At 45.6% G+C, this 14,892-nt stretch overlaps 1 protein-coding gene across 2 annotated transcripts in view; it reads right to left on the bottom strand.

Annotated features, from left to right (window-relative positions):
• kiz (kizuna centrosomal protein) overlaps window positions 1–14,615 on the bottom strand; it is a 28,849-nt gene extending 14,234 nt beyond the window's left edge. For both annotated transcript variants that reach the window (XM_076027523.1, XM_076027524.1), the window contains exons 1-10: window positions 14,429–14,615; window positions 13,832–13,894; window positions 13,171–13,333; window positions 11,701–11,775; window positions 9,785–10,406; window positions 8,772–9,039; window positions 4,443–4,562; window positions 3,816–3,980; window positions 2,500–2,650; window positions 196–325 (exon numbers count right to left, since the gene is read on the bottom strand). In XM_076027523.1, coding sequence (XP_075883638.1) covers window positions 196–325; window positions 2,500–2,650; window positions 3,816–3,980; window positions 4,443–4,562; window positions 8,772–9,039; window positions 9,785–10,406; window positions 11,701–11,775; window positions 13,171–13,333; window positions 13,832–13,894; window positions 14,429–14,493 — 1,822 coding nt within the window. In that variant the 5' untranslated portion in view covers window positions 14,494–14,615. The remainder of the gene's footprint in view (window positions 1–195; window positions 326–2,499; window positions 2,651–3,815; window positions 3,981–4,442; window positions 4,563–8,771; window positions 9,040–9,784; window positions 10,407–11,700; window positions 11,776–13,170; window positions 13,334–13,831; window positions 13,895–14,428) is intronic.
• Between the last annotated feature and the right edge of the window lie 277 nt (window positions 14,616–14,892).

The following is a 14,892-nucleotide window of genomic DNA, read 5'->3' on the forward strand; positions in this document are numbered from 1 at the left end:
AGGGGCGGCGCTACGTGGTGGCCATGCCCACCCCCCCCCCCCCCCCCCCAACACTACAGCGTCTCAAGTCATATCTTTGCTCATCGATGTACGGTATCTTTTATTTCAGTCAGCCAAGGAAACATTTCTAGCCCCGACACTGTGCTGTGGACACTGTGATGTTGTCCCCACCCTCACAGCTGATCGTTGGGTCACCTTGTGTCGGCCTGGCAGCCTCCGCAGCCGGACCAGGCGAAGACGACGGCGACGGCGAGTCACTCCGGTCCTCCGCTGAGGGGCACTCCTCACTGGACCGGGACACGAGTGTCCTCAGCAGCACTTTGGCCTGCGAGCGGCACAAATTAAAACCACACTCTTAATTGTTCCAATTCTTGGTAGTGGCGGTGGTGGCGGCGGTGGTGGCGGGGGTCAAATTGAACTGGCTGCCGATTAGTCGAGCCATTTGCTCGGCGGCCACGGCTGCTTGCGCCGAGGTGCGGCGAGGACAAAATAACTTCAAACTCTCTCCCTTCTTTAATGGGGGAGGAAAGGAGAGACGGAGGAGGAAGAGGGGGAGGGGAGGGGGAGAAAAAAAGATTATTTCGCACAATTTTACTCCCGCTCCCAATCACACTTTGTCTCCGCCTGCCGCCTCCTCCTCCGCTCTTCTCATCCATGAGATTAGAGGAGCGCCTAAAGAATGCAATCACCCTGGCGTTAATGTGCAACACATTCCAGATATCTCCCCCTCTTGGCTGAGTGAATTGAGACAAACTGCTCTCTTCCTCCCTCTCCAGCTCGCTTTTTTTCCCCCTTTCTTTTTTTTTTTTTTTATCTCCAGAGAGATGAGGATACACAATTAAGAGGAGCTGCTCCGGGAGATGAGGAGCAGGGAGATGCCACACACCGATTTCCCTTTCACTCCCTTCCTCCTCCTCCCCCCCACGTTATCAAGTCCTGCCATCATCGTCATCATCATCTCTCTTTTGTCATCAAACAGAACGCCTCTCACACTCAGATGGCCATTTGCTACTTTTTTTTTTTTAATGAACACAAACACGGAGGGGGATGATCAGGGGGATTTTTGACAGTGACAAAAAAAAAAAAAACAACAACTTTTAAGTGCATTGTAAGTTGTTATCGGCGGGTCGCGCCACACGTTTGACAGTTGCGCCGCTCGCTTTCATTTCCCGAGGAGCTAGGAGAGGCAAACACGGCAGTCTGAGCTCGCCACTCAGTATTTGATGCCGCAGCACAATAATAATAACTAACAAAAAAACTGTCCTGATCCTTGTCCCTGATAGCCGTCTTTGTTTTTTTTCCTCCCCTGCTTCTCTCTCTTTTCTTTTTTTTGATTTCGTCAAATGTATCATGGATTGAGGGCTCTCGCGGGCCCGCTGCATTTTAAATATCAATGAATGCAACCGTCAGCACTTGAATATTCAAAGGGCCTCTTTGAGTGCGTGCATCCGAGCTGCATGCTGCCATTTTGCCGGCGTGGCCGAGCTGTGCGCGCATTACGTGAATGGAAATTTTCTGTTTGCTCTTGTGCGCCCAGAATGAGCTGCGGCGCGAGAGGACGGAAAGAAAAAGCGATGGAGACGGAGGAGCGTGGAGTAGATGCGGAGGGAGAGATAAATGGAGAGCAAGATTTTTGCGCGCTGGCTGCTTCTCACAATGATGGAGATGGCGGCGTCTCCCTCTTCCCTTTTGTCGGGTTCATGTTTTCAAGAGGCTCTACAGCCTCCCCACTCGGCAGCCTCTGCCATTGTGGCGGCGACACTGGAGCAAGATCACCAAGCGCTCGGGTGAGAAGAATCCGCAAAAAAATTATCATAAAAAAATTAGAAATGCACTGAATAAAAATGAGCGCTACGCGCATGATGGCTGTTTGTTTTATACAGGAGAAGGAAGGAAGTGAGGGGATGAGGAAGAGGGAGGGGGGGAGGGCGGCAGACCTCTTGACACCGTCTTAGGGTTTGGAGTGTGAAGGCCGAACTTTTAATTTCCTTTTTTGTCTAAGCGTGAGCGTCGCCGGCGTGAGGTCAATGCGTGGGAAGTTCAAAATAATCCAGTCCATTGTGCGGAAGCTCTCCCAACTCTCTCAGCCGGCTGTGTTTTTGGCCAAAGCTGAGTAAAAAAAAAATAAATAAAAGACAGAAGAGGAAAAGAAAAAGCGAGCGTCTCTCGGACGAAAGACGCCAAGCCGGGACGGTCATTTGCGATTAGAGCGCGGGTCAGAGTTTCCCTTCTGTCTGGGTCAGCTTGTGAAGTGATCCAATGGGAACGCAGCTGAGGTTTGCTTTTCAACTAATGCTGCTGAGTGCGACTGAGCCCTACTGGAAAATACGCACAGAAACAAAAATAGTATTTTTTTTTTTTTAATCTATCACAAAAAGCAACATTTCATCCCCAAAGTGGAATCTGTAGGTGTTCTATCTTTTGATTCCCTGATTTGTTTATCTTTTTTTTTGGCCCCCACAACCCTCTACCAGTCTGAATGTGTGCCTCCGACGCTACCTGGTGGCCGTAGGTGGCATGGCGCTCCAGCAGCAGCGGCGTGAACAGCTGGACCAGATGCTCGGCGCTGAGGACACGGCGCTCCTTGAGCAGGAGGGCGTGCTTGAACCAGCGATCCCACAGCCGAGCTGCATCTGGGGTGAGGCTGGCGCTGCGGAGAGGGGTGCAGGGGGGTGGTAGAAGGGAGGTGGGGGGGGGGGGTCGGCGAGAGGAAAAGAGTGAAGCATCCGCAGTGACAGGACACGCTTTGTCGTTGTTTACGTCGAAGGAATTGAGGGAATTCTTGATTATTTTTTTTTATGTCACATCCTTCGTATGAGATCATTAAAGAGCTTCAGTTCGCACTGAGATACACGGGGAGAATTAAAAAGACGCCCGGTCAGGAACTGAAACAGCAGGGTCAAAAAGCCGGGAGGTATCACAACACGGCAGAGGGTGGGTGCTGGGTGGAGAGGTGGGGTGCTGCTGTTGCGGATGGGAGCGTATAGCAAAGGAGGTCTGCGTGAAATCAATAGAGTGGCGAAGCAGAGGACGGATTTGGCTCAGAGTAAACTACTTATTATCCAAAGGACTGGGAGTCACAGATAGGGCATTTTAATTTGCCCATGACATTCACCCAGGCAGCGTTTGCACGCAGGGTGGCACCGGAGATGACCTTTACATTTGTGGACGAGGAGACTGTATAGAATGGTAGCCAGCGGTAGCTGAGGGTGGCTGCGGGTTCAGGCTCTCTCTCTGTCTAGTATATGTCTAGTAAAAAAAAACCAAACAAATAAAAAAAAAAAAGAAAACACACCCAAACACAGCCGCTCTTCAACTGGAAAGTGGAATCCATCTTTAATGCAGGTCTATTTGCTTGTCCCTGTCCATTACTGTGCACTATTCATAGCGGGAGCGGCGGATATTTTCATTGTCAGCATCGCTGTGAATGCGTGAAGCAACATTGAATGTGTTTTTTGTATGTATATACATATATATATATATATATATATATATATATATATATATGTATATATATATATATATATATATATATATATACATAAACATATATAGGTATAAACATTTATACCTATATATGCACATATATGACTGTATATATACATGTATATAGTCATATATGTATATATATATATGACATGTATGTGTAGATAGATATATGTGTGTGTATATACTCGTATATATATGTACATACATACATATTTGAAATATCTGTATATAGACATATAAAAACATATGTATAAATATTATAAATAATATATATAGTATACATAAACAAACTTTATACGCATGCACGCACACACGGAACCTCTCACCTTATTTCATTTGGCTCAGTGCTGGACTGGTGAGCGCTCACCACCTCCCGCGGGAGGACGCAGCCCTGCTTCGTGCTCCATGACAACCTCTGAAGCCCGCGGAGGACGACGGCGCCGCACGCCCCAAGGTCCTCGTCAGTCACGCCAGCTCGCCGGTTACAAAGGCTGCTCCCACACATAAAGAAAGAGTCATCCATGGCCGCGGAGCCCCGAGCCCGGCCAACGGCTGGGGGTCAGCGCATGGAGTGCGTCCACAAGCTGCTGACACACTTTGAACACACACACACACACACACACACACTCTCTCTGGTGAACTTACTGTATGTGTGTTACTCAATGCAAGTAGTTCATGTTGGTGGAGGCTTAAGACAGCCACTCTACTTATTCTTGAAGGTGTTGATGATGCTTCACAGTGTTCATTCATTCTTGTAGTGATGAGTGCGGCCGTGGGGTAAAATGACAATGAACATGTTGACCACATGTTCATTGTCATTTTTCATTACATATAGGTGAGGTGACCTCAGGTCTTTTTGTGTATGTGTTTATACCTCTGTCTGTAAAAACGACAATTCATTAAATACTAGTAAAAAAAATTCATCTAGAGTGTAAGAGTGAGCAAAGCCTCACCTGGTAATTCCGTTTAGTTGGCTGTTGTCAGCTGAAGAATTCCCATAAACATTGTCCTTATCACATTGAAGGCGTCCTTCAATGCTGTCAAGCAGATGAAAGAGTCCTTCCTGTGAGAGGCTGCAAAAAAGGATGGAGAGGAGCAGGAGATTAATATCCCCCCTTTGATATGTAATGATAATAATAATAATAATAATAATAATAATAATAATAATAATAATAATAATAATAATAATAATAATAATAATAATGATAATAATAATGATGATCACTAATTAACGATACTATAACCGCTTGATGAGGTAAATGTTAACACAATCTTAATATTCACATAATATAAAAATATGTATAAATCTATTTAAAAACAACCGCATCACAAAAGTCTTTGTACATTAGCACCGTCTGATGTTAAAAAAAAAAAAAGTTGAAGGAAAACGGTCAGGAAAAAAAAAGGGGGGTATGGGGGGTGTGGTGGGTGTGGTGGATGGCTGAATGTGATTTCTTTTGGTGTGAGATTTACACCTTAATCTGGTGCTCTGCGAGGCCGCAAAATGAGAAATGGACGCCTAATGCATGTGGGTATTGGGAATCCATCTCTTTCTTGAGCATTAAGCTCTGGGTGGCCCTCATTGAATTCCCCCCCACCCCCCAGAAAACCCCAAGCTGGGAGATCCTGAGCAGCCCCCCCCCAACATGAAAGGGGGCCAAAAAGGAATTTATGACAATCTGTAATGGGCTCTTGGGTTAGGGGTCAGCAAACAATTGCTCCCTCTTCTTTTGCCGGTTGTTTCCTGGTAACATCCTGATTAAACCACCGGCCCAGAATTATATCCATGACATTCTGTAGTGTGGTGGAGTCCGCCGGCGCCAAGTCCTCTTCACCGTGGCTGAAGTAGAATACACAAAAGCTCCCTTTTTATTATTGTTATTATTATTATCATTATTATTATTATTTTTCCTCATCATCTGGCTGCCTTCACCGTCGGCACGAGCCTTGAAATAGTCACCTTTCTCTCTCCACTTTATTTGTCAATGTTCTTCAAAAAAAAGAGGCCTTTAGAGAGGGAATTAGCTGCTGCTGCTGCTGCTGTTGCTGTTGTTGGGTTTTTTTTCACAACACCCCCCCCCCCACCTTCCTGCAAACCTTGTTCCCTCTCCTTCTCATTGTGCCTTTGCCGGCTTTCATGTCAAGGTCTCCAACCTCACTTTACTCGCCGCTGTTGTCCACGCGTCGACATCATCAGGAGACGCATTGTCGGCCGCCGAGGAAGAGTTCAGAGCCCCTCGGTGGCGACACAGACTCTGGGGGTGTGAATGGCCGCCTGGAACGACCTCACTGCGCTGTGATTGGTGTCAGAGGAAACCTTGTTTCCGCGGCGGCGGCGGCAGCGGCAGCAAACACAAGACGCGCTACTCAGGCAGGATGTATAGGACATGTGGTGCGCATTAAACACACCCGACATCCCGTGACATTTAGCATGAGGTGATGAGCGATTCAAATCGCATCCTGGCTCTTTGCAAATACACGCAATTGCCTGACTTTCTGTCCACAGTCGTCGGTTCGGGGAAGAAAAATCTTAAGATACTTGAGGAGATAAAAGAAATGAAAGATATTCATGTTTAGTCAAGCTTTGACCGCAAGACACGGCGAACAGGAAGAATAACAGGATAATCTAATGAAGCGCTGCGGCTTGTTTTTTCCCACCCCGGCTGTACCTGACTGAGCGGAGGTGGCGGACGTGAACTCTGACCCCTGGCGAGGAGAGAGGACAGAGACCGCGCTGCGTTCAGGGCGCCACATCAAAGCTTTCCGGTTCTCTCCTCATGCGTGTGTGTGTGTGTGGAGCCTCCTCCATGTGGACAACGACGGCTCTGCCAGCACACCAACAAACCCTCTCTTCCCCGCTGACTCCTCCATTCCCTCTCAGGGTCGCGCTGTAAACAGCGTCGGATGCCACGCACAACGTCTCGGGAGACGGGGCAGGACCTTTGGCGGCGCGTTCGACACGCTGCTACAGCGCGTCGGTTGAAGATTTCCTTTATATTCATTTCAAGTGAGATCGCTTTTTGTGTTTTATTGTTGAAAAAAAAAAAAGGTTCTTTACAAACGCGTGCATTACAGAAAGAAAAAGGAAAAAGAAGAACTCTTCACAGTGTTCCTCAGACCGGTCTTGACAGGAAGGGAAAGGAAAAATAATTTCACAGTTTTGAAAGGACACTGAAGAGGAGGGAAATGGATCGTTCTCTCCTGAAGGCAGGTTGTTTAGAGTGTAACCTCGAGGAAAGTAGTTGGAGAGTTTCGTTTCGTCGACATATGGAATTACATGTGGACTGCAGTCCGTTTTGGACGAATATTAGGACGATGTCGGGACAGCCTGAGGCACTTTTACAGATTTTAGTGCAAGGGTGGGCAAACTTTTTAACTGGTGGGGGCCACAATGGCTTCTAAAATGTGACAGAGGGGGCTGGAGCAGGAGCAGATGGATGGAGTGTTTTGGTGACCCACCTCATAGGAGGAAAAAAATATATAATGGGATATGTAGAAAACAAGTGTTTTAATGTCAATTGAAAATGAACATAATCGTTACAGCAAAATATGTCTTTAAAGGCTCCACGATATTTAGCTCTTTATTGAAATGACTCTGAAAACACTGATAAAAAAATGGTTGAGACGCAGTTATTTTATGACTTATTTACTATTGATATAATTTCTTCAAGTTTGACCGGCTGAATTAAAAAGCTTAACAGGCCGTAGTTTGCCCATCCCTGTTCTAGCGCCTCCTCTGAGAGGACAGAGAAGGAAAGACTGACCTGGAGTCCGGAGGCAGGCCAGCTGTGGTTGTGGGTGCAAATGTTTTAGAAAAATCAACCTGGACTCACAAAGAAAGGGGGTTTATTTCTTAGGAGCAAGGTATTAGCATTATATGTGAAAAAAAATAAAAAAAATACTCCACCCGACCAGCAGCTGGAAGAAATTGTTTGTCTTGCAAATTATTCACAAGGGATTAAAAAACAAAAATCTGGTTGTAAAGGTCTAAAAACGCAAACACATGGGCGCTATCTTTTTAAAAAATAAAGCAGAAGCGAGTAAAAGAAGCATATTTACATAATCCGAAAGACAGGGAAAATTCAAAAGCAAAGGCACTCCTTTTTTTTCCCTCTGAGCTTATATTTCTCCTTCTTTTTCGAGAGCGCAATACGTCCCGTTCGCAAAACACTGAACAAAGTCGGGAGAAAATTCTTGGGGAGCAAACGTTTTACGGCGGATTTTCCGTGACTCCAGACTCCATCCAAAATGATCCTTCAACTCAGAGGCCATCATCACGCCAAGGATTTGTGGCTGTAAGTGCTGTCCACATGCCCACCCTCCAGAACACTCTATGGTGCCACAAATTTCCTCCTCCACTGGGGACTTCCCCGAGGTCTCTCAAGCAGAAAATTGCTCTGTTACAGCATTATCTTGGATTATGGCAATATTGTTGGTGACAGGTCCTGAGCTCCCCAACACCCCTCCCTGCCCCCGCACCCCTCCCCCCCACCTCCCCATAAGATGCATCACTGCCACCGCAGCAGCTGTCTCTGAGCGACAGACGCAGAGAGAGCACGGTGGCATGGACCGTGACTCCCACAATCCTCTCTGTCAGCCTCTGATGTGATGGTGGCAGAGACTGCGAGGCGTCCTCGCACTCTCCTATCATGTGGCCTTCTGCTGCAGAGTAGCTGAGCTGAGCACAACATTCCGACTTCTATAAGCTTCCCTTAGCGCTAACTGTTTGGGAAAACGCGCCGTCCGTCGGTTGGTTTGCACAGTCCATTGACTGTATGAGATGTAAGACATACGATGGATGAAGCTTGTTGTTTCAGAAAGGAGGCCCACACAAGCTGCGGTTCCATTACAGCTTTTCGCCAAATAAAAGTGATATTTATAAAAATTCGACAAAGCACAATTGCGATTTGCAGGTGTTTCCATTGAATGGTGTGAAGCACATAAGCCGTAATTCTCATAAAATCCCGCCCCTCTATATTGATACGTCTGAAAAACCACCTCATGAGAGCGTCAAAACCGTTTAGCCATAATTGAGTTTTTTTTTTTCCAAGTTTAGACGTTTCCATTGCCACTTTTTATTGCGATAGTTAGATTTTGTGCAATTCTAGGGGTCATGGAAATGCAGCTACTGAAGCACCAAAAACCTGCTTTGAATGGTATGGCCAGCAGGAAGCACAAAAGTTGGTGGCAAAGAGGCTAAAAATGACTGGTTGTTAATATGGAAAGGAAACCTCAATTCACGACTTTACAAAATGATTTTTTTTTTTTAAATCAGGCGTCACCTTTCCAAGTTTTCCACTGGAGCTGAGGATTCGCAGCTTCGCTGTGGCGAGTCGTCGGATCCGCTGGCAGATTCAGGGCTGTGCCGACTGCGGTCATCACTCCCTGCAGAAGTGGCACTCCTCTCAGGTGCCTCATCCTCATCCTCATCCTCTTCCTCTTCCTCATCCTCATCCAGCTCGGATTGTGTAAGAGATAGGGACCGGTCACTCTCGCTGCTGTCTGACAACTGCACGTCAGAGCCTGCTGTGCCATCGTCCTCGCACATGCCTGTCATGAGTGACAACACAAAGCAGATTATCGCTCAGCTTAATTCAGTTCTTAAAAAAGGGACAATATGGGGTGACCTTGCTGGGTCACTCTGATTTGAACTCTGAAATCTTGTCAATCCATCTCAGCTCCTCCAGTTGTGGTCCAATCACCAGCCAAACCAGCCTAACCAGCTCAGTGGTCTAGAGGTAGAGGCTCCGCCCTGGGAGGTTGTTGGTTTGATCCCCAAAGACTATAAAAATGGTCCCCAATGCTTGGCACTGGGGAGGGGGGGGGGGGGTTAGATCACCCAGTGATTCCAGGCCAAGCTGCTCACTGCTGCCTCAGGGGATGCGTCAAAAGCAGAGGACAAATTGTATATCATTCGGGACAATTATTGGGACTATAAACTTAACCTTTAGAGATTTAATCATCCCTTAAGCAACTGCTATTAAAAACGACAGCTGACAAGGAACTTGGAAGGAGCAGCTTGCCTCTAGGCCACCTCAGGCAGCTAATTCTCCCACTTAGACCAGTAGCTTCAACTGGGAGTAACAAGTCTGAGTGGGCGACATGCATGTGATGAGGATTCACCCCATTTTCTTCCAGGTTTTGTATCCTTTTAGAAACGCTTTCAGTGGGTCCCTAGGTGGATGGCTGCATGAGATGAACCCCAAATCCAAGACTGACTTTGCCCCACTTAACATTCATACAACCAAAACAAAAAAAGAAAACGCTGTAACCAAGTGCGGAAGCCACTCCAAACCTGGTGTATGCTGAGCGTCTTTCCCAGTAGCTGTTTCTGGCATCAAGTGGCCAACGACTTTCTCTTCACCTTCCGTCACGGGACTCTGGGGAGCCACCTCACAGGCCTCCGCGTGTGCGGCAGAGATATTCTTCACAGCCTTTGCCGGGCTGCTGCGGCCACCGCCGCTGCTTCTGGGAGACCGATTCATCTCAGGACCCGTCAAGGTCACCAAAGGTGACGGCCGTTGTCCGTCATCGCTTCTGAAAGGCGCGCCGCCAGCTGCGGGGACAGATGGGAGCCTCGCCGTCGTCCTTTCATGTTTGTCACTCAAATTACTGCCGTCAGGGGAATCGTTTGAGCCTGAAATGTCATCTGATAAACGTGCTCGGTCGCTGGCGGCATCTCCTCCGCCAGTTCTGAAGTCCTTCAAAAGGCCACTTGGTGGGTGTTTGCCGGAGTACTGGCTGCGATCGGGCGAATGATGCAATGCTCGCCGTGAGTGTACACTTGTGGCGGCGGCATCAGCGCTCGACTCTGTGGAGGTCTGCCGGCCCGTGGAGACGATGGCCGGCGGTTGCACTGAATCCTTGTCTGGGTGAGCGGTGGAGCCGACCTGCTGGGGCTCATGCGCCCCTTTAACCTTTCAATAGGAGACAAAATTCAACATTATTCCTTATTTGGGGTTTATAACAAACAGAAAAAAAAAATGTATTTCTTGTTTGAGTTTAATTGCGCTCATGAGCTCAAGTAACATGAGCTCAAGCATCCAATTTGTTGTTTGTAAAAAAAAAACAGGGCTTTATTTAGGCCAAGGTCATGTTTCACTTTCACTAAATCTCCCAGTAGAATGCAGCGGGATCAATGTTTTAACTTCTCATCTTATTAGAAATCCTTTAGACAAGTTTTGATTCATGTCTGCAATGTCGCCGGGGGTGGGCTGCAGGGTGGGGGGTGGAGGGGGGGTGCGGCAGAAGCCTCCCTCTAAACATAATAACAAAAAGCATGGCTTCTGTTTCTTTTCTGATAAGCGTCTTAAATACCAAACAGTTAGCCGCTTAATAACATCCACTGTAAACCATGCAGCCTTGCCCGGCAGATCCACAAAGTAGGTAAAAAAAGAGAGAAAAAAAAGAGGAAAAGTTAATTTCTTGGCTGAGTGATTCCATCGGTGGCTGCAGGGCAAAGTAGAAAGTGTTTCACTAAAGTAGCAATTGATTCTTCTATCAATCTGCGGCACGCGTGTGCTCTTCCAAGGAATGTATTAAATATGAAAATCATATCCCGTTATCATCTGTCTCCAGCTTTCAGCCCGGTAAGCTTCCCTTAATGAATGCTGCAGCCTGAGGGACATGCACACTGCCAGCCAATGGCTTGTATGCATAATGGAGTGACGGTACCATTTTGCTCATTACAATATCGACAGGCTGACGGGTGTTTTTTTTTTTTTTTCTCTTCCTCTTCCTTTTTTTCCCCCTGCACACAGTTACAAGTGACTGCTCGAGACAGCATGCTCCAAGTTATTATGAGATGTCTTAGACATTTCATCTAAAAGAGCTTTAACTGCTTTAAGTGAAGGGAGAAAGCAGCCATGGGCTTGAACTACACCGCTGGTACAGATGCGCGAGCAGGGATTAGACACCTGTGCCACTGCAGATACCCAGTTTAACTGTGGGCTCCTCCACAGATTCACTGAGCCCCCCGCGCCTGCCTTTATTTGTAATTCCAAAACCTGAAAATGCAGCTTGAAAGAAGCGAGATTTACATAGCTCTCGTAAACATTAAAAAAAATAAAAGTAAAAAATAAACAGTGTTCGGCGTGTAAGAAAAACGGCCGGTGTGAAACAGACACGCACAACAGATGTCGCACGATGTGTTGTAAAAAGCGCAGTGTGTAAAAACTGCCCAAATGTTTTGCGAGCAGCGCGGTGAATTACCTCGGCCGGAACATGAGTTTGCTCCACTTTTCCCCTTGCTTCTGTAAAATTTGCAATCTTTCTGAAAAATTCATCCTAAAAAAAAAAGAAAAGAAAAGAAAAAAAACAGAATCAGGAGCAAAGGGACGCAGTCAGATAAACAGCCTGCAGAAGAGGAAACTGGATGGACCAAGAAAGACAAATGCTACATTTTACTGGCGCTGTGTGGAGGTACAATGAGTTATCTGCTGTGCACGACTGTGAAAGCGGGGGAGAATATTGGCGGACGGCTGGTATAAGAATGAGAGATAAGCCAGCAATAGTGACGAAATCAAGCATCTGTCAATCACAGTCAGCGAGGGGTTTTCCCAGGTGAGTGTTCTCCGCACGACCGCCGCTCGCTGCCTTTTCACATTTATCAGGGCAGCCAGATGAAGTGCACTAATCCCGACTCAATTAGAAAACCAAGAAAACCTCTTTAGGGGTTCATAAACGGCCAATCGAAACAGTTGATCAAACCAATTGTCTTTTTTTCCCTTTTAATCGTTTGTGCATTTTATCAAACCGGTTTGAAAAAAAAAAAAAAGCATTTTCAGCACAAGTACATTCACTTAACCATATGTCACAGTTTCCTTCCTTTAGGAACTAATTGTTCTATTGTTGATCTTTTTTTTTCTTTTTTTTTTTTTTAATCACTGCATCTAAATAATTTTAGGTTACAGAAATGCCAGACATTTAAGTGGTAGACAACAACACGGGAGGAAAATAGCAAGTGGAGAAGCAAAACAACAACAACCACAAGCATGCAGAACTCATAATGCATCAAGAGGAAATAAACCAACTGCTTGAGGGGAGAGAATGACTAAACCTCTGGAGCACTTCAGAGTCTCTATATTGGGCAATTAACTCAGTGAGTCATAATTAGCCAATTTTGTTAATTTGATATTAAGCTGTCGAGCGCTGTCGTTGAGTTTTAAGTGATAATCTGACTGGCTCATTGTTTTCACCCTCGTTCATTGGCTCGTCATGATAAATTGCACAGTTTGAGTGTTTGCTATTGTCCCATCCACCAATAGCAGGCAAATAATCACACCGTATTTAGGAACTCAGGCACTGAAACAGCATGGCTGAGAATGGCTCTTAAAAAAGAAAGAAAGAAAGAAAAACACATAAAGAATTTGAAAAGGTTCCTTACATTATTGCTCTGCCTTTTAAGGTGGCAATTCTCAAGATGAGGCACATTTGGCACATGTTAATTTACAGGCAAGAAATTGACAATGATATTGATGAAATTTTTTAAAAAATATATTATTTTTGATTTGTCCTGAACAAACCTGGGTGGATGGAGTGCTTCTTAAGATTTCTTTAAGCCTACCTCAAGAAAGATAAAAACAGTGCCCCTGAATAAATGAAAGTGTGTGTGTGTGTGTGTGTGTGTGTGTGTGTGTGTGTGTGTGTGTGTGTGTGTGTGTGCTGTGTGCTGTGCGCTACCTTTTGTTGTTGCAGAGGGCCATGGTCAGGACTGTATTCCTTCATGCCAATCTCTATGCACTCCACATCTCTTAAAAGCTCAAGGTTCCTTATTTTCGCTCGCGCTTCCCTGTCACAAATTTCCTTGAGATAACTGTGCAGTTTGGAACGCTTCATCTGTGAGCTGAAGGCAGTGAAGAACTATTATTTCCCAGGAAACATTATTCTTTGATGGTTGTCAAAAAGAAACAAAAAAAAAAAACGGTGTACTTTTCATTTTTATACTTTTTAAACACACTATACTTAGGTTTACTGCTTTATTGTGTCAGTAAAATGCACAGTCAAAACATGTTTTGTTTGTAATCCAAACGAAAGCTGACACAAACACATCTGTTATGTGACTCAAATGTATTTTGTTTAACAAAAAATAAAATCATTAATTTGAATGAATGAATGAATAAATAAATAAACACTCCAAAACAATTGCTTCAGTTTTGGATATGGCATTGACAATGACAATTGAATATGTCATTGTCTTTTTGGAAATATGATTAAATAGACACATAAATGGCTATCTTGTATAGACAAAAACATCTCCAATGTCTCGGGTATACAAGTACATTTTTGAATGTGTGAAAGATTAGAAATAATTCAAAACCCTTTGTTGTTTGTGTTAACTTACACTCTTTTGTCAGATCTGCTGCAAGCAAACAGTTCTCTCTCCAGCTGCAACCTCCGTTTCTCTCTAAACACACACACACGCGCGCGCGCGCGCGCGAACTGTCATCTCCACACACCACTGTAGCGTAACCGTGATTTACAAGAAAACTGCATCCGACAATAACAAAGACTCGCAATGCGTTCCATTTATACAACAGATTAACTCCCGTGCATGCACGTTGACGTTACTGTTATTTTGTGACGTGACGACGACGGGTTGCACGACGCTACATACAGACGTTAGCTTTCTGACAAGTTTAGCTAACAGTAGCGCGCTAATGTTTACAGTCGTACGCACAAGTCGCTCACATACTTAATGCTAGAAATAGCTTAGCAGTACTTTATTCTTCCAAAATAACCACCTGGTTTGAGATAATGGGCAAAAGAACTTGCTACACATCCAGAATCTGAGGCTAAACTGTATTTGGTGGTGAGCTAACCGGCTAGCCGGCCAACTCACGCTTCCAAGCCGCAGCAGGCTGGCATCGGGCGGAGTAGACCGCGGCTTTAGCCCGCGGCTCTGCCGGGCCTACCGATGACAAAACGATAAACTCCTTACCTTTGGTGCATGCTCTGTTGAATCGACGCCATCCTCTGATAGTGCGCTTCGCCGCTGACAGACATGCCGGCAATTTTCGCAGACCTGGCCCCGCCGCAGAGAAAGCGGAGGGAAGGAAGGAGACGGAGGCTTCGAGGAGGGGGGCGGAAGATGTTTACGGTGGTTGTCACGGCTACCGCTTCCCAGAATCCTCTGCCGGTGGCAACTGAAAGCACGTGGTGCAAAAACAACCGAGGAAAACAACATATATAGCGACTATGCATTGTGAAACAATTCTTGCTAAACCTTAGCAAGAGTTGCTACATTGTTACAAAAGCCTTGTAATTTGCGAGGTTAATACACATTATATTCTATTTACTTAAAAAAAAAAAGATGTGGCTAGAAGGCACTTGCAGGGCTGCTTAGGGTTTTTTCATATAAATATATTATATGTACATTTACAACAAATACCATTTCATATATTT

The sequence above is a fragment of the Nelusetta ayraudi genome, unplaced genomic scaffold, assembly GCF_046127955.1.
Source record: "Nelusetta ayraudi isolate G7.1 ecotype Tasmania unplaced genomic scaffold, CSIRO-AGI_Nayr_v1 ptg000021l, whole genome shotgun sequence".
In the NCBI taxonomy this organism is placed as follows: domain Eukaryota; kingdom Metazoa; phylum Chordata; class Actinopteri; order Tetraodontiformes; family Monacanthidae; genus Nelusetta; species Nelusetta ayraudi.